General features: G+C 44.8%; 1 protein-coding gene across 1 annotated transcript in view; it reads left to right on the forward strand.

The window, feature by feature from the left end:
* The window catches only part of PLCG1 (phospholipase C gamma 1), a 1,097,362-nt gene that overhangs the window by 862,664 nt on the left and 210,837 nt on the right, over window positions 1-23,861 (forward strand). Inside the window, exons 23-24 of the mRNA XM_069652272.1 lie at window positions 10,465-10,534; window positions 19,015-19,172. Coding sequence (XP_069508373.1) covers window positions 10,465-10,534; window positions 19,015-19,172 — 228 coding nt within the window. The remainder of the gene's footprint in view (window positions 1-10,464; window positions 10,535-19,014; window positions 19,173-23,861) is intronic.

Below are 23,861 nucleotides of genomic sequence, written 5' to 3' on the forward strand. Positions count from 1 at the left end.
CGAGAACACAATAAAAAACAAGTTAAAAAAATAAGAGTAGGACACTCTCTTTGACCTCTGCTGAAGTCTGCCCTACAGGGGCCACCATTTGCCAGTAAAGACTGCAGCTCAGGATGGTCTTTAGAATCCAGATCCCCAACAGGGGGGGAGGTCTTCTTCCAGCTCCGAATCTTCAGCAGCTGATTCAACCTTTCCTGGTTGTTCCTCACACTCAGCCTCAGCTGGTGGAGCAGTCACATGTGTGACTTTGGAAAGTCCTCTCGGGTATGTCCTTGTGGGTTGCACAGGAGTGCTCTCTGGCTTTTTCCTTGAGACCTTGGGTTTCCCCTTTGTCTCCTTCTTCTTGGAAATAGCAGTTAGTAATTCCTGTGGACTGGGTGTTAGTTTATTATGTAACATCCTCTTGAGAGCCTGTTAAGGTTCTCTCTCTGTCCTTCTTTGTCTGCTCCTGTTTCCTTTTACTAGGAGGTCTGGGGGTGCTTGATACATCTCCAAGAGTTTTTAAGTAATTCCCCAGCAGGACTCTCCCAGTTACCTCACTTTGTACACCAACAGTTATTCTTATAGTCATGTTGTTGCAATGGATGAGAGCTGGTAGTCTAGGAAGCATTTGGACAGGGCTTCCAACAAGCTTAGTGAGGCATTTTGGTGCCTTAGCAACATCCCCAGGTTTGAAAAAAGTTTCATCCACCGCTGTAATGCTGGCCCCAGTGTCTCTAATGGCAGGGGTCTCCTGACCATTTACAAGTACACTGTCCTTGTAATATTCTTTTGTATTATCTGGAATTGAATTATAGACATCTAAACGCTGCTTTTCCCATAGACCCAGGCACACTAAGGAAAAACTGGCAGAGACTTCAATGGGGTCTTCAGCCAGTAATTGAAAGTTTCCACTTGCCATATGCACTTCTCCCTCTGGGGAAAAGGCTAAGGACCCCTGAAGGTATACCCTTGCATCTTGGATCCCCTTTCACAACGGTCACTAGACCCACAAGCATAATATTTTCCAAATGTTTTGACAAATGGGAGTTTCTTCTGACCTCCCTCTGGTTTGGCACCAGAGGTTTCACTAGCCTGATTTGGTTTCCCTTGTGGCTTACCCCTTTTCTGTTTGGGGCCCTCTTTTTGGATCAGAGGTATTAGAATTCTCTTTGCCATCTTTCTTTTGCTGTGTCCCATCATCCTTCTTCTGAGTTGCCCTAGAATCCTTGTGAGTAGCCCTGTTGGCAACCCACACGTCAGCAGCTTTGGCTAGTTTCTTTGGATCAAGTTCCTTAGTCAGCCAAGTGCTGTCTCAGCTCAGGAGAGCAGGCATCAAAAATAGATTCTAACAAAAATTGATTTCTCATTCCCTCAAAAGTGTTAACTCTGTAACCCTTTACCCAACCATCTAATTTCTTCAAACATTCACACACCCAGGTAGCCCAAGGGGTACCATCATGCTTTTTGAGGGTCCTAAACCCCTTAAGGTACTGGGAAGGAGTTTTCCCAAATCTAGCTATCAAAGCTAGCTTCACATTTTCATACTCCAATCTATCAAGTTCCCCCACCTCCATTACAGCATCAGTTGCAACATGAGGGAGCCTAGACAAAAGCCAATGAATCAACTGATTCCCTGTAAAACCCTGAATCCCATAGTTATATTCAAAAGCAGCCAACCAATCCAAAATATCAAGCTTCACCTCATATATTCACAGCTTCCTTAGACATGCGAGGTCTCTTAGGACTGGAAGACCTAGAAGACTCTGGGAGAGAACCATTTTCAAGAGACAATTTCTTCATTTCAAGAGAATGATGCATTTCCATTTCTCTGAGTTTGATTTCTTGATGTTTACTTTCAGTTTGCATTTTAGAGCCTTTTGAACTCTAACCAAGTCTAATCTTTTCAAGACAGACACATTCTGGACTGAGTACTGGACCTGGTAGGGTCTCTGTAGCAAAAGGTTGAGGCCTAAGAGCTTGTTGAGGTGATGAGGGGCTAACATTCTGAGACTCCTCCAACCCTTCTTGCTCCTCAATAACATTAGCGTTAGACTCTGAATCATTATCATTCTCATCAACATTTTCCACATTTGCTGAAGGAGTAGGTGCAACAGACCTACTTATCAGACTTTGATATTCCAACAATTTTTCAATCAATTTGTTTTTCTTTCCTTTAACAGGGAGATTCCTGGCCTTACACATATTTTTCAGTTGATCTACTGTTAGAATGATCAGGGCTTTCTGTCTGAAGTTATCGATATCAGGCATGATAAAATTACTTTTCTAGTGGTGCTTAGCTTGTGAAGGTTACTATTTGAACAAAAGTAAAGCAGAAATCTCAATGTAACAACTATACGATTTTATCCTCACGGCCTGCCACCAGTGTTGGGCAAAGTTTGTATGCAGTACCCTCTGGGACAATTACTCACAACTAGGACTACAGGTGTAAGCAAAACCAACCTTTGGTATAAGTCTGTACTACACAGTTTTGTGCTAGCTCTGCTGAGCAGTCAGGCTTAACTCAAGAGGGAATGTGAGCTGTAAGGGTGTTAGACAGAGGTCTATTATTACAAGTACTCAAATAGACTCTTATACTCAAGGTTTCTTGGTAAAACACTTATTAATTTATTTCACAGTCAGTTATAAAACATTCACTAGAAGGAGGCAATCTATATCACACAAAAATATACTTCAGTGCTTCTCAAGATCAGGTTCTGAGGCATTTAAACTACTTTGAAGGAGGAGCAACATGGCATTCAGAGCATTTGAAGTAGGTGCAAAAAGGCATAAGTTAATAAAAACAAATATTACATTTACTCTTAAACAGGGCAAATAGTTTGAGTTCACCAGAGGAGTTGATTCCATGCAATAGTTTAGGCCAAAGTCAAAGGGCTAAAGTCTTGTATAGGATAAAGCAGTTCTAGAAGTTAAACGGAAAACTCTTTGCCAAAGTTCTCAGAAGTAGCTCGTAAAAGAAAGATTCATATGTTGGGTCACAAGCTGACTAGGCCTGCAAGTTGTAGAGATGGCCACCTTGCTGGGTGAGTGGCAGCTAGGCTGGAATGAATGGGAGAAAACTGTTTAAAAGGCGAGTCTCTTGGCTTGGAAGTCGGCCACTGGAACGAAAGAACCGAAGACGAGCTGAAAGGTGCGGCTGCTGCAACACCTGGACCGTTAGTTTGCTCGGTGAAGCCCTACTGCAGGTCCAAATCGCCAAGTCCATCTCGACGGAGAAGCCCTTCAAGGATGACTTCACCCCTTGAGTTGGTGGAACCAATCAACTACAAAGTAAGCCACCTGGACATCCATCTCGGAACTGGTTGAATTTCCGCTGAGTTGCGGCTGGAAATCGTATTGCCAGGTAGAGGAACACCAGATTGTGTGCCTTGCTTTTAAGCTGGCCTAGAGCTCCAGGAAGATCGTCCAAACTCCCAGGAAGCAGGACTGACCGAGCCTGAGCCCCCTCAACAGAGTGTGGGACCCCAGAAGCAAGGAAAGTCCATCTCGACAGCCAGGAACCATGATGTTGCTATTTGCGGTAGACGCAAGGAGCTGAAACACTGAACAGCCACTGAAAGTGAAGTTTGACGGTTTTAAGGACTTTTAACTTTTAACCTTGGTGAGAGTGTGCCCCTTTTCTCCCTCATGTATTCTGATTCGATTTGGATTAAATGTTTCCTTTGTTTTTGGAGCCTGACAAACTCCATAGGCATCTACTTTTTGTATGGTGACACACATCACCTTCAGTGCAGTGTCACAGAGAAATCCTTTATATTTCTAAAAGGTTGAAATACCTTTTCTTGTGAGAACTACTGTTCCCAAGAAAAGTAAAGTGAAATTTACTTTACTTGCCTTTTCTCTTTGTAGGTCCAGCACACCCCATCTTATGTGGAGTGCTGGGGGGGTTACTTAGTAGCCCCTTTTCCTACTTACTCATGTAACATGTTTTATGTCACCCTCACACACAGGGTTACTACATCAATTCTTGCCTTACAGTGTGTTTTGTACGTATGAGGCGTGAATGGTATTCAGCCTAAGATGTTTGTTAGGAAAGGTTTGTAGAGTTTTGTAACTGGAGGGATTTGTATAGTGCCAGCCTCCCATCAGGCATTTAGGAACTATAGGGACTTCCTCATTCATAAGTGAAGAATACTGCATCTCTCCGGACTGGGTCAGCATAGCTCCCCAACAGCAGTCTTCTCCCATGTGATCCTCCCTCATAATACCACCCCCAGGATCCGGATCAGGTAACGGCTGCCGTCCCCGGGCCACATGGGAGGTGATCTCAGGCTGGGGAATTAGTTATGACTCCACAAGATTCATCACCGTGGCCATTCATCCAATCGCATGGTCTGTTACCGTGTAATGGAAGTTCTAAACTTTAAACTGGTTTGCTTTAACTAAAGTGGTTCACTTTTCCCTGACTGGCTTGCCATTTTAGTATGATTGATGAGTCCTGATATAATGGCCATGGAAAACATTTTGTGTGTGCCACCCTCCCTTGTGGGACACTAGTCCACCAGGGTACAAAATGTTGCCCGTTTTCTCTGTGCATCATACCTTGTGTAGCTTGCTGTTGGGCTCTACTGGTTGGTGATAGCCTTTTGTTAATTTAAGGGTGTAAAGTCCTTCTGTACTGCGTGAGTGAGCCACTGTGAAGAATATTCAGATGTCGTCCCTTCTCCCTTAGGGGGAGCCCTTTCCCATGTAGCCAGTGAGGTTAGGTCGCTACCAGATAGTCCCCCTGGGGGTGGTACTCAGTGGGAGGATCACATGGGTGGAAGTCTGAAGAAGGCCAAGAGAGGCAGGGCAATCATCTTAGCCTTGTGAATAAGGTGACCCAGGGAAGGGTTTCATTCCCGGGGGTGTTGCCTAGAGATCTTTGTGTTGGAACCTTTACTTTGATTGAACCTGGAACTTTATGTTGGCCTTTTTGAGGAGAACTTCAAGCTGGAGAAGGGAGCCAGTCTTGCAGGCGAGATTTCAATGTACTACTGGACACTGTCCAGAGGAAGGGAGTCATTCCTCTGGACCAGGAAATTCCCTTATTGTTAGTTATAAGTGTGAGGGTTGGAAATGGGCGTTTTGACACAGGACAGTACCCCCTCCTGAGACAGCATTGGAAGAGGATCACCTGAACCTGCATTTAGTGATGTTGAATATTTAGGATTCCTGGTTACTAGACAAATGCTAATTCATTCATCATTTACAATATAGGTCCATTAGCATCTCCCGGATACACCCAACACGGAGGACCACCTCCCTGAAAGCCCAAGCCATATCTACACCAGGTGATTGTCCAAGTTAGGTGACATGAGAGAAACTGTAGATGATTAAATTCAGTATACAATATTAAATAGTACAGAAAAGCTAATACACTCTACTCTCTATTTTTTTCCACAAACAAACTAGATGTGCAGGGAACGCGAGTGATCCACAGCTTGTGGACACCGGCTTCCCTCTCCTTGTGAATCTACAGCCCAGTGCCAGGGTGGTATACATCTCCACCACACCCTCGTACACCTATTAAACCACATTGACTTTGTTTTACCAAAATCCCGGAGTGCACCTATATACCAATTCTTCTTACTGCTTTGTAGATCCAACCAGCAGAACATTTCCCAATCTCTCTGGCAATCAAAACTGGTGAAAACAAAGAAATGGTCACAAATGTAGGACTCCAAAGCTATTAGGCCTGTATTTTCTTAAGCAAATGTCAGTGGGTGATTCATAATGATATGCTGCTTAGATTACTACTGTTTTATCCCAACAACTTGACACACTAATTTTACCAAGCGAAGGATTCTGTCTCATTAATTATTCTTCTCTCATTTTGGGTGCAGGTTCCAGACTTGCAATATTCAGATCTTCTTGGTTTACTCTCCTGCTAACCAATTGTCCTTTTGTAGACTGCCTCTCTTTGAGTGCGGGTCCCAGAATATTCTGAATGGCTTTGCTTCTGTTTCTCATAGAGGTACGGGTCCCAGACTCGCACTTAATTCCCAGGGTCCCAGACCCTCTTATTCCAGCTTCCGCCCTCACCCCCATTTTTCATCAGACCTCCAGCACCTCTCGAGTTGCCCACATACTTGTTTGTTTCTTTCGTGCAGGTACCAGCATTTCCCAAGCAGCTGCTCCATCTCTCAAGGCTCTGGTAGCGTTTGGGGCTCTGGCGAGGTCTGTAGCGGCTCTGCCGATGTAGGCTTCTCAGCTGCTGTGCGTCCTCTCTGGTGCTTTGCTGGTGCCTGGGATGCCCAGAGGTTTTACTCAGCAGAAACCTGAGCAGTCCTTCCCTCTTGGACCACGTTCAGGTTCTGCTCCTCCGCTTACGGCTTCCCATCTGCTGGCTCTCGCGTCCGCTTGCCGGCACACAGCTCACTGGATTCCTCCTTGGATGACCGCTCTTTTTCGGCATCTCAGATGACCTCAGTTTAAAATCCTGCACTGGATAGTTGAATTGCTTTGGGCCAATCGCACTTCGTGAGAAGCTAGAGCACTCACTCTGCTTCTCAAGGTCATCATCTTCTTCTCAGTACTCAGTATAGAGCCATATGCAGCATACTTTATATTCTCTCATGTTTTAATCTGGTCAAGTAAATTAGGTTGACTAACCTGACGATAGCACATATTGGCCCTATCAAAAAAAGGAAAAGGAGGATTTAACATTCGAGAAGGGTTTAGGTGTATTGACGCGGGGGAATGCAGCGTTCTCTGAGCATGGTTGTCCACAATCCCATAAGGTGCTTCCTCCCCCATGTGATCCTCTCTCTGAGCACCACCTCCAGGGGCGTTATTGTGCTGTGGACGTACTGCCCTGGTCCCATGGTAAAGTTCTCTCCCTATGGGAGAAGGAACGACGACCGCAAATTCATCACAACTTGGAATTCGAACAGATTTGTAGGCATGTGAGGTATTTTTAGCCTCACCCACTTGCTTTACTCATGTCATTTGGGGTACACTGGGAAGTCCCAAAGGCTTCCACTGAAGGGAGAGAGATTTGCACATTTATATTTACCTTTGTTTGTTTTAATGTATGCCAGCCCCACCTTAAGTTGGCAGATGCAGGGAACTGTTTGCCCCTGTTTCATTTAGGTAACTTTGGTTATGTTTATTGATGTGTCTAGACTGGTTCTGGGCTTTAAGTGGGCCGGGGCTAGCCTGTGCAGCACCACAGAAGTCTCTAAAAACCTCTCCTGAGCTTGGGCTCCCTAGGTTTATTTACTCATGACCCCCTGAAGCCAGTTTGCCTATGCTGCCCGTAGGAGTCTCTAAACGGGAATGATTTACAGCATGCCTTTTACAAGCAGTGAATGTGTGATTTACAAGCAGTTAAAGGAAACACATTTAGGGCTGTTAGGGTGCTTGTCCACATTTTGCACTCATTTTTATAAACTGACACATCTCTGAGATGCAAACTTCTGTGAATGTGGATCTTCTGTGTCTGATGTATTTGAGGCATATAACAGATTTGCACACTTGTTTTGAGAATCTGTCTCTTTTTGTCCCCTTATCTTTGTTCCAAGTAGCTTTTTTGCTACTTTCCAGGCATCCTCTAAACATGCTAGTGGCCGTTGTTTCTTTTTTACCTTTTTTCTGGATGCATCATCCAGGGCTGCTTTTTTAGGCGTGATACTGCACTTCAACGCACCATATACTCAAAATAGCCTTCCCTTGTGTTTTAGGTCTCGTTTGTTGGCAGTCTTTCTACCTTGCCATGTGGGGTAGGGCTCCTGTTCTTTATGCGCCTTCCTGCAAGAAGCTTGTGAAGACTCTCCTTTGTGTGTGTGCTGGTAGGAAGTGGGGATAGGGGCTGTCTGCTCCCAATTATCATTCCTGCACCAGCTTGGATGTTGCTGGGCAGATTTTGGAAGACTGGCTGTCCATTATTGGACAGCAACCTCCAAGTGTGAATGTTATGAAGTGTCCTTATTGGAGGTCTGGGGTTGCCACACAGCCAATTTTCTGAATATAAGGAGATGACCTCGACTCACGAACCAAGTCGACCACTGAAACTGAAGAAATCCGGAGAAAACTCGGGGATGCCCGAAGACTGCTGCAGAATCCAGCATCGGCTCGGCCAATACTACCTTGTCGAGGCCCTCTATTTTCTAATCGACAAGGAAAACCATGGAAAATGCATCTTTGCCCCGAACCAGCTTTTCATCATTACAAGGACTTCCGGCTGGCTAAATGGCTGGAACTGTTCTTAGATGTCTTTGTCACTATACTGGGACTCTGGAAATCCGCTGTGCTGCCTCCAACCAGGAGATGAGCCTACTGGAAAACTGATGTTCAAACACTGAGTTGACCAATGCCTCATGACTCCATCCGGGATCAAGGCAAGAGGGGCATCCGTGAAGATCTCTGTCAAGGATCCCCCTTAGCTGTGGATCTGGATGTGTCCCCCCAACCCCATGTTCTGAGGTCTCTGGAGGAACCTAAAGACGACCGGCGATCTACGCCCTCAAACCTATGACCTGACAACCCTGCACTGAGACCACAATGGTGAGGCTGGTCTTCCCCAGCGATATGTCGCCTGGGACAGTTTCTACCTTTCTAGGGGCTCAGAGGCATGAAATCTCTTATGTTTTGAACCTCCCCACTGCTTACCTTAGCGCTATACTGGCCCAGGACAGTGGTGTCCGGTTCAGTTCTTCTGTCAGTCATCTTTGTGAATCCCAGGGATAGAAGCTGCTTCTCCTTTCACTGAAACCTAACTTAATACCCCTACACCCCCCTTTTGCATGTTGCATTTGCCCTGCACTAACTAACTCCAGTACATTTCCTGCATTAGCCAAGTGGGCCCTCCTGGACTACTCGCCTTCTCCCTCAGGAACCTTTTGGGGCACCTAAAAGACTGCCAAAGACATGGTACAGGCTAGGGCTGCACTTCAGATATTTTAGTATATGGTGCTGGGTGCCTAAAATGATGAGGCTTATGTAGCGATATGTGCTTGACAACTGTTTTCCCTACTTTGGTGTATACATGTATTGTATAGATAACGGCTAGTGATTCTAAAGCAGTGTTTAAGCCATGGTGGGTTACCTGTGAGTTGTATATATGTACTACAGTATTTTCACTTACCTTGAAATATTTAACTTTGGCCTTAGTGTAGTATTGTAATAAATGAGTTTTATTTTTAGAACTTAGCTGTGTGGGCCTTTTCCTGATGATCAATTCTGCTAAGTGTTAACTTTACTACACAACAGTGACCCCTTCCTCCTTAGTTCAGCCTACTGCTTTGTCCAGGGCAGTCATTTCGCCAAAATGCCAGGGGTAGCGGAAGTGACATCACATGACCCTTGACCTCTGATGACATCACAGGAAGTGATGTCATTTGACCCCACCTCTAAGTGATATCACGGGAAGCAATGGAACAAGACCTTTCACCCTTTGACAAAACAGGAAGTGGCATCACATAGCATTGTTCCTAAGTACACTATGAAAAATATGGTTACGATATCACTATAATGTGATATGCATTTCATACAAAAATGGATCTCATATGTAATGTTCAGATCAGTGTGTATAGGCCCATATTACCAAATGACTGTGAGTGCAAGCAGACATCCATGGTCAAATGATGATGATGTCTTATTATATAGCACTTGCGCTTAAGCCCTTATATATAGAACAAATATACATAAAAATATCACCCAACCTGTGTTGGTACTCATTTATCGACCTCAGAAGGATGAAAGGCTGAGTTGAGGCGTTTAGGAACCGACTAAATCAGTGACTCACCCCCTGAAGTGTACCTGAAATAAACCTTTAATGAGTCTAGCAATTATTGTATAGATTTCCAGAAAGACAAATGATTTGTAATCCCTATTCGTTCTTATTTAGGGTCACTGCTGAAAGTGTTAGACTTGTGTAACCTAGTTTTTTCTTGAGAGGCCTGAACAAGAAAGTAGGCCACTCCAGAAGCAAAGAGCCACATGCCGCTGGCCACATGAGCTTGCATTTGTAAAAAAAAAAGTTTCTTTTTGTTTTTTCCAGGGGTAGCAAGGGAGACCAAGGGGGCGTAGCAAGGGGGACCTCAGGCTTTGTCAACACTATTGAATAGAGTAGCTCTGCTCACCTGTGGTTGTGAACTACCTTGCTATCCATATGTTGGGTTTTCTAATTCCGACCCCTGGTAGTGACTTAGAAAGCCCATCCTAACAGCCACCAAAAAAGTCCTTCACAATTTGAAGAAGTAAAGTAGCCTGAGAATTCACCACTGTGAAGATATTGCACGCTTTGTCCACCGTCCCACAAGTCCCATTCAGAGGACTATTAGATGATACACCTAAACAGTTAAAAGACTAAAGCACAGACATTGAGGAAATATTGGTCTCCGAAGTCATGCAGGCAACATCACAATTGAATACATTGGATTGGGGCTTTCAAAGATAAACTGTGGAGAACATGATGATTTTGACTTGTGACATTTACATTATTGTAATAATTATATCATGTTGTCCTTTTATATCTAACAGCTTCTGGAGGAGAACAGTCCTCTCGGGGATCTTTTAGGGGGCGTTCTGGATGTGCCGTCCTGCCAAATTGGTAAGGTGTTTCAGTACAGGTTTGCACTAATTATTGTTTTGTGGTTTGCATCAAGTTTCCTTCCTTCCCTTCACCTTATTTATTGTATTGATTGAGGATGCACACAAAATAAATATACAGTCATTTGGGCAATCCTGAGTCAGGTGCCTTAAAGAATAAGAGAGCAAGGGATGGTAGCTAGCCGGTGAGTGAAGTGGGGGATGGGGCGGATGCATGACAGAGACTGGACAAATGCCAACTCTGCTAAATTGCTGTACTTCGCTAATCTCAGTACTATTTTTGCTCCCACTCCCACAAACTCTCATCCACGCTCCAAGCCACCCATATCCATCAATCTCACCTACACACTCTGCTCATGACTTAGTCTAGTACTTTGCGTCTAAGATCTGGGAAACTCCCACCACCCTCTCATTTCTCCTTCACCCTACCTTTTTCTCTGACCCTCCTGATTCTCACCCCTTGTATTCCAACTATTACCAACCTACGTTCTTTCTTTCCAACTTCTCCCACCGATGCTCATCCTGAGGAGAACTGTTAGGGAAAATACTCAGAAATGTTCTAATTCCCTTCACCTTAGAGACCCCCAGCAACTTTGCTGGATTTTGAGTACTTGATTTTTTTAACCTGGAGAGAGTGAGACCCTTTTTCCCACTCTCTCATGTATTTTAATGTGATTTTGAACTGTGTTTCTTTTGGTTATGGAACCTGACAAACTCCATAGGCATCATCGTTTACATTGTGTAACACAGCACAGATTTCCCAAAGGTTTAAATACCTTCTCTGGGATAAACTACTGTTTCACAGAGCAGTAAGGTGAAATTGACTTAACTTACATTTGTAACTATCTAGACCCAGCACACACTATCTTACCATAGAGTGCTGGAGGGGTTACCTAGTATCTCCTTTGTGTAGCTTCTCATGTAACATTTTAATGTTACCCTTTCCTCGATGAATGGCTGGTGGCAGTGGTTTTGTTTTTACTACCGTGGTGTGCATTTACCGCGGGCTGCTTTCGCAGCTGCAGTAAAGCACCCAAGGGTGCCATTTTTGTCAAAATGGCCCCGGTCTTCTTATTTCACCATTTCTTTGTGGAAAGGTCCTTCTTGAGATTTACTCTGCGCGTCAAACCAGGTTTGGTCCCATTGTTCGCTTTGCCTTTGGCGGGATTCACGAGTGAAGCCTGCCTCCGGCTCCAGGGTGTCTGGGGTGGGCAGGAAGTGAGGGAGGTGCCCGAAACTCCCTGTGCTTGGTCTCCTAGGAGACCCAAATGCACTCTGTGGTGATTGGCGGGCTGACTGTCCAGCAAGGACAGCCATCCTGCTGGGTGACTGACAGCTAGGCTGGAATGAATGGGAGAGATCTGAATAAAAGGCGAGGCTTTTGGCTTGGAAGGCAGAGTTGACCACTGGACGAAGGAACCGAAGAAGAACTTGAAGAGGACGCCTGCTGCAACTCCTGGACCGTTGGTTTGCCCGGTGGAGCCCTGCTACTGTGCGGAAACTCCAAATTTGTATTGACAGAGAAGCCCCTGCAAGGACTTCTCCTCCCCTTGAGTTGGTGGGACCAATCAACTCCAAAGTTGCTGCTGGAAACCAAATAGCCAGGGAGAGGAACACCAGATTGTGTGCGTTGCTTTTAAGTTGGCCAAGAGCTCCAGGAAGATCCTCCGGACTCCCAGGAAGCAGGACTGACCGAGCCTGAGCCCACTCAAGAGATTGTAGGACCCCAGAAACAAGGAAAGCCCATCTTGACAGCCAGGAACCGCAGTGTTGCTATTTGCCGTAGACGCGAGGAGCTGAAACACTGAACAGCCACTGAAAGTGAAGTTTGCCGGTTGCGAGTTTTGACCGTCCCAGTGCATTGCAGGAGTCCCCCAACATCCTCCCTCTGGTCCCCACCACTGAGGCCCCGAAAAAGTGAGATCTGCAGAGCTGCACAGGAACAGGAGTCATCTACTGCATCTTTTCTTCATTTTAAAGGTACTGTACAAAGTCTGAGAGAACCTACCTCTTACTGTAGAGTTGCTTGCATTGTCTACTACTCACAGGTCTAACCAGCTTGTGGCCCTACAATTGATTATTCTTTTCTTCAAAGACTTCTAAAACATTGTGCAAAGACTTTCTACTTACCTAAAAAGAAGTGCTTCAGCTTACATAGACTTTTGCCTATTGACTTTGGCTTAGCCTTTTCCACTGAATGACTCTTATTGGGGCATCTGAAAGTATTTGCCTGCTTAAGAATATTTGTGAGCTCTTGTCTGTTCGAAATAATCTTTTCCTTTGACTTATTACTATATGATCCTAAATGCAACAGTGATATATTCAAGTCCCCAGCACGCTAGCAATTGAAGTCACCTGAGGATGTAGGTAGTGTCTGTTGGCCATCCGAAAAGGGTATCTACTGATTTAGAGACATTAAGAGCGTGTATTTCATGAAGTGTTACTGTTATATTGCTCCCTTCTGAAGGCTTATTCTAACTGACCGATTAATAAATTAATAATTGTTTATTCAAGAAACCTTGAGTGTAAGAGTGTATTTGAATACTTGTAACTGTGAACCTCTGTGTAACTCCACTACAGCTCACATTGACCCCCTCTTGAGATAAGCCTGGCTGCTCAACACGCTACCAAAACTGTGTAGTACAAGCTTATACCAAAGGTTGGGTTTCCTATTCCTCTAGTAAAGAGTTGTTTGTAGTGTTCCCAGAGGTTATTGCATAAACACTTTGCCTAACACTCCTCATCAAATGCAGGGTTTCCTTTCCCTAGTTTTCTTTAGGCAATGGGTCAGAGACTTTCGATTGTACAACGGATTTGACGTGACCCTTGTAGGACCACTCTGATACCTCATGCCGTCCTTTCCTAAGGCCTTCTGGTACTTAGTTTCAACACAAAACAAAAGGGGCCAGGGAGAGTCCTTCCAATGAACACTCCAGTGGCGCCGGACTACTCTGCAGCTGGCCCTGCTCTGGGCTTTCTCAAAAGTTAAAACACAGGCAAGTTCTTTGTGTTCAAGTTCCCTGCGTTCATATAATGTTGCCACTTGCAACCTTGGCTCAATGTTAGGCAGAATTGCATGCAGTACCCTCTGGGACCACCACATACAATTAGGACTACAGGTGTAAGCAAAACCAACCTTTGGTAGAAATCTGTACTACACAGTTTTGTGGTAGCGAGCTGAGCAGCCAGGTGTATCTAAAGTGGGAATGTGAGCAGTACAAGAGGTTGCACAGAGGTCTTACTATCACACTGGTTCAAGTAGGCACTTACACTCAAGGTTTCTTGGTAAAACACTTATTAATTTATTACACAATCATTTACAAAACATTCACTAGAAGGAGGCAACTTAATATTATACACAAACATACTTCAATATCAAACCAATGAGTTTCTGAACAAATTAGGCTCCCCTGAAATAGGAGACAAAATGGCATTTCAGTTACTTTCAATGAGAGTAAAAAGGCACAAGTTAGCAGAATAGATCACAAATACTTTCTTAGGCAGTCCAAATATTTGTAGTTCACTAGAGGACTTGATACAGTTCAATAGGCCTAGGCCAAAGTCAATGGACTAGTATCTTGGATAGGAAAGGGCAGTTATTGAAGTAAATAGTAAAGTCTTTGCCAAAGTTCTCAGAAGTAGTTTGTACGAAAAAGAATCATGCGAGAGGCGTTCTCTCAATCGGGTTGGCACAGTACCTTAATGCTGCAAAAGATGCAGCTGAAGACATTGATTCCTGGCAGTTCCTGCAGATCTCACTGTTCCTAAGCCTCAGTCGTGGGGACAAGAGGGAGGACGTCGGGGGACTCCTGCACTGCACAGGATCGTCGGAAAACGCTGACAAAATGGAGTCACTTCAGTTCGTGTATCTGTTCATCAAGCACATAAGCTGGTGTCCTTCCCCCTGGTTAATCCTAACCTGCTTCGAGAATGGTATCAAGGTAGCTTACAAGTTGATTGGTCCCACCAACACAAAGGAAGAAGTCGTCCTTGAAAGGGCTTCTCTGTCGAGATGAACTTGGCAATTCGGACCTGCAGCAGCGTTTCACCAGACAAACCAACGGTCCAGGAGTTCCAGCAGTCGTCCTCTTCCAGCTCGTCTTCGGTTCTTTCCTTCCAGTGGTCGACTCTGCTTTCCAGTCCAGGAGACTCACCTTTTAAACAGTTTTCTCCCATTCATTCCAGTTTAGCTGCCACTCACCCAGCAGGGTGGCTGTCCTTGCCGGACAGTCAGCCAGCCAATCATGCCAGAGTGCATTTGGGTCTCCTAGGAGACTAAGCACAAGGAGTTTTGGGCACCTCCCTCACTTCGTGCCCACCCCAGACACTCAGATGCCAGAGGCGGTCTTCAGTCCTGAAGCCCGCCAAAGACATAGAAACAAAGGGACCAAACCTGGTTTGGTGCGCAGAGACAAACACTAGAAGGACCTTTCCAAAAAGAAATGACAAAAAAATAAGACCGGGACCTGTTTAAACAAAGGGGCTTATGGCGCCATCTTGAAAAACATGGCTCCCGCGATTTTTAGCTACCGGTGTTCGCGGCCGGGAAAAATCATGGTAGTTGGTTGTAAAACCACTGCCACCAGCCATTTCGATAGAAAAGGGTAGCATTTGACTGCTACATGAGTATTTAAGCACAGAGGATAATAGGTAACCCCTCCAGCACTCTATAGGAGGATAGTGTGTGCTGGGTCTAGAAATTTAAAAAGATTAGTAAAGTCAATTTAACCTTACCTTCTCTGGGAAACAGTAGTTTATCCCAGAGAAGGTATTTAAACCTTTGGGAAGTCTAAAAAGACATCCCTGTGTCACTGAACTGAGGGTGATGTGTAACACACATGAAAAGATGCCTATGGAGTTATCTTAAAACTCCATAATCTAAGAACACAAGAGTAAAACATACATCAAAATACATGAAAGAGCGGGGGAAAAAGGCTCACACACTTTCCAGGTAAAAAAATCAAGTCCTCAAAATCCAGCAAAGTTGCTGGGGGTCCCTAAGGTGAAGGGAATTAGCACATTTATGAGAATTCTCCCTAGCACTCAACACCATTCGGTTTACTATCGGCTTCCTCCGACTCACCGATTGTCCTGAGCCCGTTGGCTTGTCTTGCATCTGGAGTCAAGGACGGTACCACGGTAGTCAGCGTGCCTGTTAGGGAGAATTCTCGCCCAAGTGCTAAATTGCCTCTACCTTAACCCTCGAGCTCTTTTGCTATAGTTTGGGACTTTGAACTTTTCATTTTCAATGTGTTTTACTCTTGTGTTCTTTGGTTATGGAGTTTTAGATAACCCCATAAGGCATCACCTTTTTATTGTTGTCACACAGCAGCTTTAGTGCAGTGGCACAGTGGTGTCCTTTGGACTCCCCAATATGTAAATACCTTCTCTGGGATGAACTAATGTTCCCCAGAGAATGTAAAGTTAAATTGACTTTACTAGTCTTTTTAAATTCATACACCCAGCACACACCATCTTATAATGGAGTGCTGGAGGGGTTAACTAGTATCCCCTGTGTTTAAACCCTCTTGTAGCAGTAAAATGCTACCCTTTCCTATCGAAATGGCTGGTGACAGTGGTTTGATAACTAACTACCATGTTTTTTCCCGACTGCGAACACCGGTAGCTAAAAATTGGGGTAGCCATTTTTTTCAATATGGCGCCCAAGATCACTCTGTAAAAACAGACTCTGGTCATCTTTTTTCGCCGTTTCTTTGTGGAAAGGTACTTTTTGTGTTTAACTCTGCACGCCAAACCAGGTTTGGTCCCTTTGTTCGTGAGCATTTGGCGGGCTTCAGGACTGAAGTCTGCCCATGGCGTCTGAGTTTCTGGGGTGGGCAGGAAGTGAGGTAGGTGCCCGAAACTCCCTGTGCTTAGTCTCCTAGGAGACCCAGGTGCACACTGACGTGATTGGCTGGTTGACTGTCCGGCTGGGTGAGTTGCAGCTAGGCTGGAATGAATGGGAGAAAACTGTTTAAAAGGCGAGTCTCCAGGACTGGAAAGCAGAGTCGACCACTGAAAGGAAAGAACCGAAGAAGAGCTGGAAGAGGACGGCTGCTGCAACCACTGGACCGTTGGTTTGCCTGGTGAAGCCCTGCTGCAACACCGAATTGCCAGATCTCCAATCGACAGAGAAGCTCCTTCAAGGACGGCTTCTTCCTTTGATTTGGTGGGACCAATCAACTCAGCAAACGCATGGATACCATTCTCTGAGGTGGTTAAGGTTAACCAGGGGGAAGGACACCAGTTTGTGTTTGGAAGCCACAGCTACTTGAGCTGAAGTGACTCCATTTTGTTTGCTCCGACGGCGATCCCTTGCAGTGCACAAGTCCCCCGACGTCCTCCCTCATGTCCCCACGGCTGAGGCTCAGGAACAGTGAGACCTGCAGGACCTGCCAGGAACCAACGTCTTCAGCTGCATCTTTTTGCTCCACTTTAAGGTATTGTCATATGGTTGAGGGATCCCAACTTTTGCGGTGGAAGCTCGTGAAACTTTCCCAACTCGCAGGCCTAATCAGCTTGTGACCTGACATATCTTGCTTTTTCATCTGAACTACTTCTAAAAACATTTACAAAGACTTCTCCATTTGTACCAGAACTGTTCTATCCTATCCAAGAACACTAGACTATTGACTTTGGCCTGGCCTATTGAATCGAATTGACCTCCTGGTACATTGAACCTTTGCATTATCTAAAAAAAATGTTTTCTAACCCTTTGTACAAACCTATGTTTTTCTTCCTATTTAAAAGTATTGAAGTTCTATTTGGCTCCTTTTTTCAGGGGAGCGCAAACTGTCTTTATAACTTTAATATTGAGTTGATTTCTACTAGTGAAAGTTTTCTAAATGACTGTGTAAATAAATGTTTAAGTATTTTTTTACCAAGAAACCTTGAGTGTAAGTGTCTACTTGAACCACTGTGATTGTGATACTTCTGTGTAACTTCTTCTACTGCTCACATTCCCTCTTGATAAGCCTGGCTGATCAGCTCGCTACCAAAAGTGTGTGGTACAGACTTATACCAAAGGGTGGTTTTTGCTTACACCTGTAGTCCTAATTGTGTGTGGTGTTCCCAGAGGGTACTGCCTGCAATTCTGCCTAACAGTGCCTCCCCACCTGTGCTATCAATGCGGGAGGCCCCCGTGCACCATTGACATCTTGTTACTCCACACGCCAGCTGTAAATCCCAGTCTTATGATTTCCCTTTTGGAGGCTTTGCAGGTCTAAGTTGAAAAGGGCAAGGGCAGTTCCCCCTTCGTCATCCCTCCTGGTCTCGCCGCCTTTCTCCCCGTTTGAACTGCCGGCCTGGTGTTGCTGTTTCCTTGTGCGTTCGGCCTTGCTCGTAGTGTGCTTTCGTGCTTCGCCTTTTATCCCTGTGGGGAAGAGACAGGGCCATCAGTTGTGTGCAGTTGTTATCAATTGCCTGACTCTGCCTGACCCTTGTTTTGGGACATGTCAGGTAAACGGCTTTAGTTTTAGTCAGTTGTACGGTGTGAGAAAGTGTTTGTGTCGGAAAAGGGGGGTGGTAGAGTTTCCAAGTATCCTTCGGGGTAGGATGAGGAAAAGGTGTGGAATCATAGCCCTCGTACTAGGGGTGCTGCTAAACTCAGAAGGGTGAGTTTAGCAGTGTTTATGAAACGAATGGGAATGACCGGGACTATTATCATGAAATGAACAGGGAGGACTGAGGGAACGGTAGTGTTTTTTCAAAGCGGACTGGGAGTGTATAAATAAGGAGAGGGATAGGAAGAAGAATAACTAGGAGTGTTTGGCTAGGAAGCAGGAAAACAGGGATTCTGGGAGATGTGGTTTCCGAGTGCAACAGGGTTTGGGCTCCTAGGGGATTTACCTGATTCGAGGGGTTGGTAGATTTGGAATAGCCTGTAACGGCCTCTGATATTTTGTCTCCCCCCCCGGTGTAATACCACGTCTCACCTGGGGTATTCCCTCCCCCATCCCCCCCCCCCAAGCATAACCCCGGGCTGCCTACCCAGGTAATCCTCCCTCACTCGTCCAACCCCAGGGTGGGGATCTGAGAGTGCCCACCCTTCCATGGCCCCTGAATAAGGGTTTCTCGAGGTCTGCTTGGGAGAATAACCTCTGGTTTCTCACACTGGTAACATTTAACCCAGTTAAAAATACTCTGGAGCGTGCAGGTTTGGACATAGAGTGAGCGCACGTTAAGGCCTTCGTTGTGGCCCCCAGAGACAGAGGCCCCAAGACATAATGGGCGGGAGCATTATTGAAAAGGAGACCGTTGATAACAATCCGTGGGTCAAGTGAGTGCCAATTATTTGAAATATTGATATGTGACTGCATTTAAATAATTCTAAGGTTTTTGTTTTTTCTTCCCTATTTGCAATTTCCGATTGCATTTGACTCCACTGGGCAATTTGTGCTGAAAAGGTTTAGGATTTAAATGTGTGTGTTGCCATTATAGGAAGTGCTAATGAGTTCTCCTCTCCCTGATTTATGATATTAGCCATTCGACCTGAAGGAAAGAACAACCGGCCGCACATTTTCTCCATCAGTATGGCCTCTGCGACCCGTTGCACCTTGGATGTGGCAGCAGACTCGCTGGAAGATCTGCACGACTGGGTGAAGAAAATCCGAGAGGCAGCACAGACCGCAGATGCCAAGGTAGCATCTAAGAAGGGAAAATTGACTAAATGTGTGCCTGGCGTAGATGTTAGCATCTTACCGCAATTTCACTGTGCCATTCCTGTGCCCCCGACTCAAGCACAGTTCTACTTTAGAGAGCTTAAATATCAGGCAACCAAACTTATTTCGGAGGGTACATTTGTATTCCTAGTTTGCTGTCTTTTAACCTTAAATTGGGTATGGTATTATACAACATTATTTGGTAGTGATAACTTTTCTTTTGTGGAACATTAACCAAATACTTGGTGAATTTTTTGCTAGAGAAATATGCTATCACACAGCTGTCATCGATCGGCAAATAGGCCATACAAGGAAATGATAAGCAAAGGGTTTTGTGAATAAATGCGCACTGTTTTGAACAAAATAATCAAATAGTATCTGAGCTAACCTAAACATTGTCCAGATGGCTCTTCTCTTTTGTGGGATAGTGCTGTGGGAAAACCTACCACCTGCAAGAAAAGTGTTTCAAAAGGGTGTGCCCATGCTCAAATGTTAAGGAAAGATTTTCTTTTTTTGCAACTTTTCCTCCGTAGTTTCCTATAGAGCGCCATTTTTTCCCCTCTGTTTTTATCCTGTCCTTTCTGAAGGGAAGTAAATCCTTCAGCTTCACTTCCCTTGTGCTCACATGTTATGTGGTAAACTTCAGTATTAGGGAGAATTCTCAGAAATGTGCTAATTCCCTCCACCTTGGAGACCCCCAGCAACTTTACTGAATTTTGAGGACTTGATTTTTTTACCTGGAGAGAATGAGCCCCTTTTTCCCACCCTCTCATGTATTCTAATGTGATTTCTAAGCTTTGTGTTTCTTTTGGTTGTGGGGTCTAACAAACTCCCTTTTACATTGTGTCACACAGCACCTTCAGTGCAGTAGCACAGGGAAGTCTTTCAGATTTCCCAAAAGTTTAAATACCTTCTCTGGGATAAACTACTGTTTCCCAGAGCAGTAAAGTGAAATTCACTTTACTTACATTTGTAACTTTCTAGACCCAGCACACACTATCTTAAAATAGGGTGCTGGAGGGGTTACCTAGTATCCCCTTTGTCTAGCTTCTCATGTAACAATTTTATTTTTGCCTTTTCTCAATGATTGGCTGGTGGCAGTGGTTTCATTTTAACTACTTTGGTGTGCATTTACCGCGGGCTGCGTTCGCAGCTGCAGTAAAGCACCGAAGGGTGCCATTTTTGTCAAACTGGCCTGGTCTTCTTTTTTTGCCCTTTCTTTGTGGAAAGGTCCTTCTTGAGATTTACTCTGCGTGCCAAGCCAGGTTTGGTCCCTTTTTTTGCTTTGCCTTTGGTGGGATTCACAAGTGAAGCCCGCCTCTAGCTCCAGGGTGTCTGATGGGGGCAGGAAGTGAGGGAGGTGCCCCGAAACTCCCTGTGCTTAGTCTCCTAGGAGACCCAAATGCACTCTGTAGTGATTGGCTGGCTGACTGTCCGGCAAGGACAGCCACCCTGCTGGGGACTGACACCTATGCTGGAATGAATGAATGAATGAATGAATGAATGAATGAATGAATGAATGAATGAATGAATGAATGAATGAATGAGAACTGAAGAATAAAAGGTAAGGCTTTTGGCTGGGAAGGCAGAGTCCACCACTGGACGAAGGAACCGAAAAAGAACTTGAAGAGGACGCCTGCTGAAACTCCTGGACTGCTGGTTTGCCCGGTGAAGCCCTGCTGCTGTGCTGAAACTCCAAATTCATATCAACAGAGCAGCCACTGCAAGGACGACTTCTCCCCTTGAGTTGGTGGGACCAATCCACTCCAAAGTAAGCCACCTGGACATTCTCAGAACTAGTTGCATTTCCACACAGCTGCTGCTGGATACCGAAACGCCAGGTAGAGGAACACCAGATTTAGTGCAATGCTTTTAAGTTGGCCAAGAGCTCCAGGAAGATCCTCCGGACTCCCAGGAAGCAGGACTGACTGAGCCTGAGCCACCTCAACAGAGTGATGGACCCCAGATGCAAGGAAAGCCCATCTCGACAACCAGAAACCGCAGTGTTGCTATTTGCACTAGACGCGAGGAGCTGAAACACTGAAGTGCCACTTGTTTGAAGTTTGCCGGTTGCGAGCGGTGACCGTCACATTACAGTGCTTGAGTCCTCCCTCTTTTTCCCACCACTGAGGCCCAGGAACAGTGAGATCTGCAGAGCTGCACAGTAAGAGAAGTCATCTGCTGCAGTGAACGTACCTCTTGTTGTGTATCCACTTGTCCTCAGAGACTTGCTGGGTTGCATGTGTAGAGTTGCTGGTAGCTTCTTTACTTCACAAGCCTAAACCGCTTGTGGGCCTGCTTTGAATTCTTCTATCTACCAAGACTTTTAAAACATTGTGCAAGACTTTTTACCTACCTCTGAGAAGTGCTTCAGTTTAACCTAGACTTTTGCTCAATTGACTTTGGCTTAGCCTGGCTCCCTGAATGACTCTTCTTCCCTCTGCATTGTCCACAAGGCTTTCTGGGGCCTGAGTCCAAAATACCTTCAACTATCCCTCCGTAAATACCTCCCCTCTCGAGCCCTTTGCTCCTCTTCTTCTAACTCCCTCAGGGTTAGTTGTTTTGCAAAAAAAACGAGCTGGGGTAGATCCCTGTCTTAGGCTGGTGCCTCCCTTTGGAACAACCCCCCGGCCACCTTGAAACTTGAGGAAAAACATCTTTGGTTCCGGAACCATCTCAATACCTTCCTCTTTGCCTCTGCCTTTGCCCCCCTTCTCCCCTGTTGATCTGTTTCTTCTCATGACATTGTGCACCTAGCCACCCTCTGTTCTTTGGGGCGCAGGTATCTGCTCACCCTGCCACCCTCCTGCACTGCCTCTATGCCACCATCTGCACTAGGGTTCTGTATCTGTACCCATACAGTCCCCCTCCCACGTTTCTTCTGCACTTATCAGATATACCTTTCTGTCTAACTTTCACCTGCCACTTTGTGGCTGCACTACCATGGTTTAAAGCCCTTATTTATTATTTATTCTATTTTAATATTTATTTATGTTTTCTCTCCTCTGCTTCACACTTTCCACTCCCCCCACCTCCTTGCACTTTTCCCCCATTTTCCTTTCCCATGCACTTGGGCTGTCTTAAATGTCACTGGGCCTAGTAAGATCGCTGTTTTTTCCTCTCCCTTGTTCCCCTCCCTTTTTGCCTGGTGGCGCTCTGAAACACTTGTGTAAGAGCGTGAAATAAATAAAATTTCATTTCATTTCATTTCTCTGTGAATGTGTTTGGTCTTCCTTCCAGCAAAGGGTTAACTAACTTTGCATTGGGGGTTCACGAAAGTACTTAGCTGTTTTGATAAATATTTGTGAGATCTCTTGTTGTGTCATAATAACCGTTATCTTTAACAAACTCTTAACTCTGATCCTAAATGCAAGAGTGATATATTAATGTCCCCAGCACCCTAACTATTTAAGTCACCTGAGGGTGTAGGTATGTCTGTTGGTGATCCCAAAAGGGTACTTACTGATTTAGAAATATTAAGAGTGTATCTTTGAAGTGTATTTGAGTGTTATTGTTATATTGCTCCCTTCTGAAGAAGGCTTACTCTAACTGACTGATAAATTAATAATAGTTTATTCAAGAAACCTTGTGTGTAAGTGTTTATTTGAATACTTATCACTGTGAATCTCTGTGTAACTCCCCTACAGCTCACATTGACCCATCTTGAGATAAGCCTGGCTCCTCAAAATGCTACCAACCTGTGTAGTACAAGCTTATACCAAAGGTTGCGTTCCCATTGCCTGGAAGTCAGGTCAGGGTTGTTGTAGTGCACCCAAAGGGTACTGCTTACAATCTTGCCTAACACTGGTGGCAGGCGGTGAGGATCTATTGTAGAGTTGTTACACTAAGAATTTACTTTGCATTTGTTCAACTAAAAACCTTCACAAGGCTAAGCTCCACTAGAAAAGCAATTGTAACCTGCCAGATATGGATAACTTCAGGCAGGAAGCCCTGATCATTTTAACAGTAGAGCAACTGAAAGAAATGTATGAAATCAGGAATCTCCCTGTTAAAAGAAAAATTAACTAATTGCAAGATTGTTGAATGATCAAAGTCTGGGTAGTAGGTCTGTCACACCTACTACCCCAGGAAATGTGGAAAATGATAATGATAATGAGGATGATAATTCAGAGTCGAACTCTAATATTGTTGAAGAGTCAGGACTCTCTGGAAAAGAGCTCCCCTTTACCTCAATAGGCCCTTTTGCCTCAACCTGTATCCACAGAGACCCCACAAGGTCCATCACTGAGTCCAGAATGTGTGTCTCTTGAGAAAATGAGACTTGAGTTAGAATTCAAAAGATTTTCAAATCCAAGCTGAAACCAAACATCAGGACATCAAACTAAGGGAAATGGAAATGCAACATGCTCTTGAAATGAATAAATTATCTCTTGAAAATATTTATATGCCAGTGTCTTCTAGGTCTTCCAGTCCAAAGAGACCTTGCATGCCTAAAGAAGCAGTGAGTATGTATGATGTGAAACTTGATATTTTGGATTGATTGAGTGCTTTTGAATAGAACTATGGGATTCAGGCTTTCACAGGGAATCTGTTGATTCCTTGGCTTTTGTCTAGGCCCCCCAGGTTGCAAATTATGCTGTAATGGAGGTGGGGGAACTTGAAAGATTGGAGTATGAAAATATGAAGCTAGCTTTGATGGCTAGATTA

Source organism: Ambystoma mexicanum, chromosome 3p, assembly GCF_040938575.1.
Source record: "Ambystoma mexicanum isolate Mex_15411 chromosome 3p, UKY_AmexF1_1, whole genome shotgun sequence".
Lineage (NCBI taxonomy): Eukaryota > Metazoa > Chordata > Amphibia > Caudata > Ambystomatidae > Ambystoma > Ambystoma mexicanum.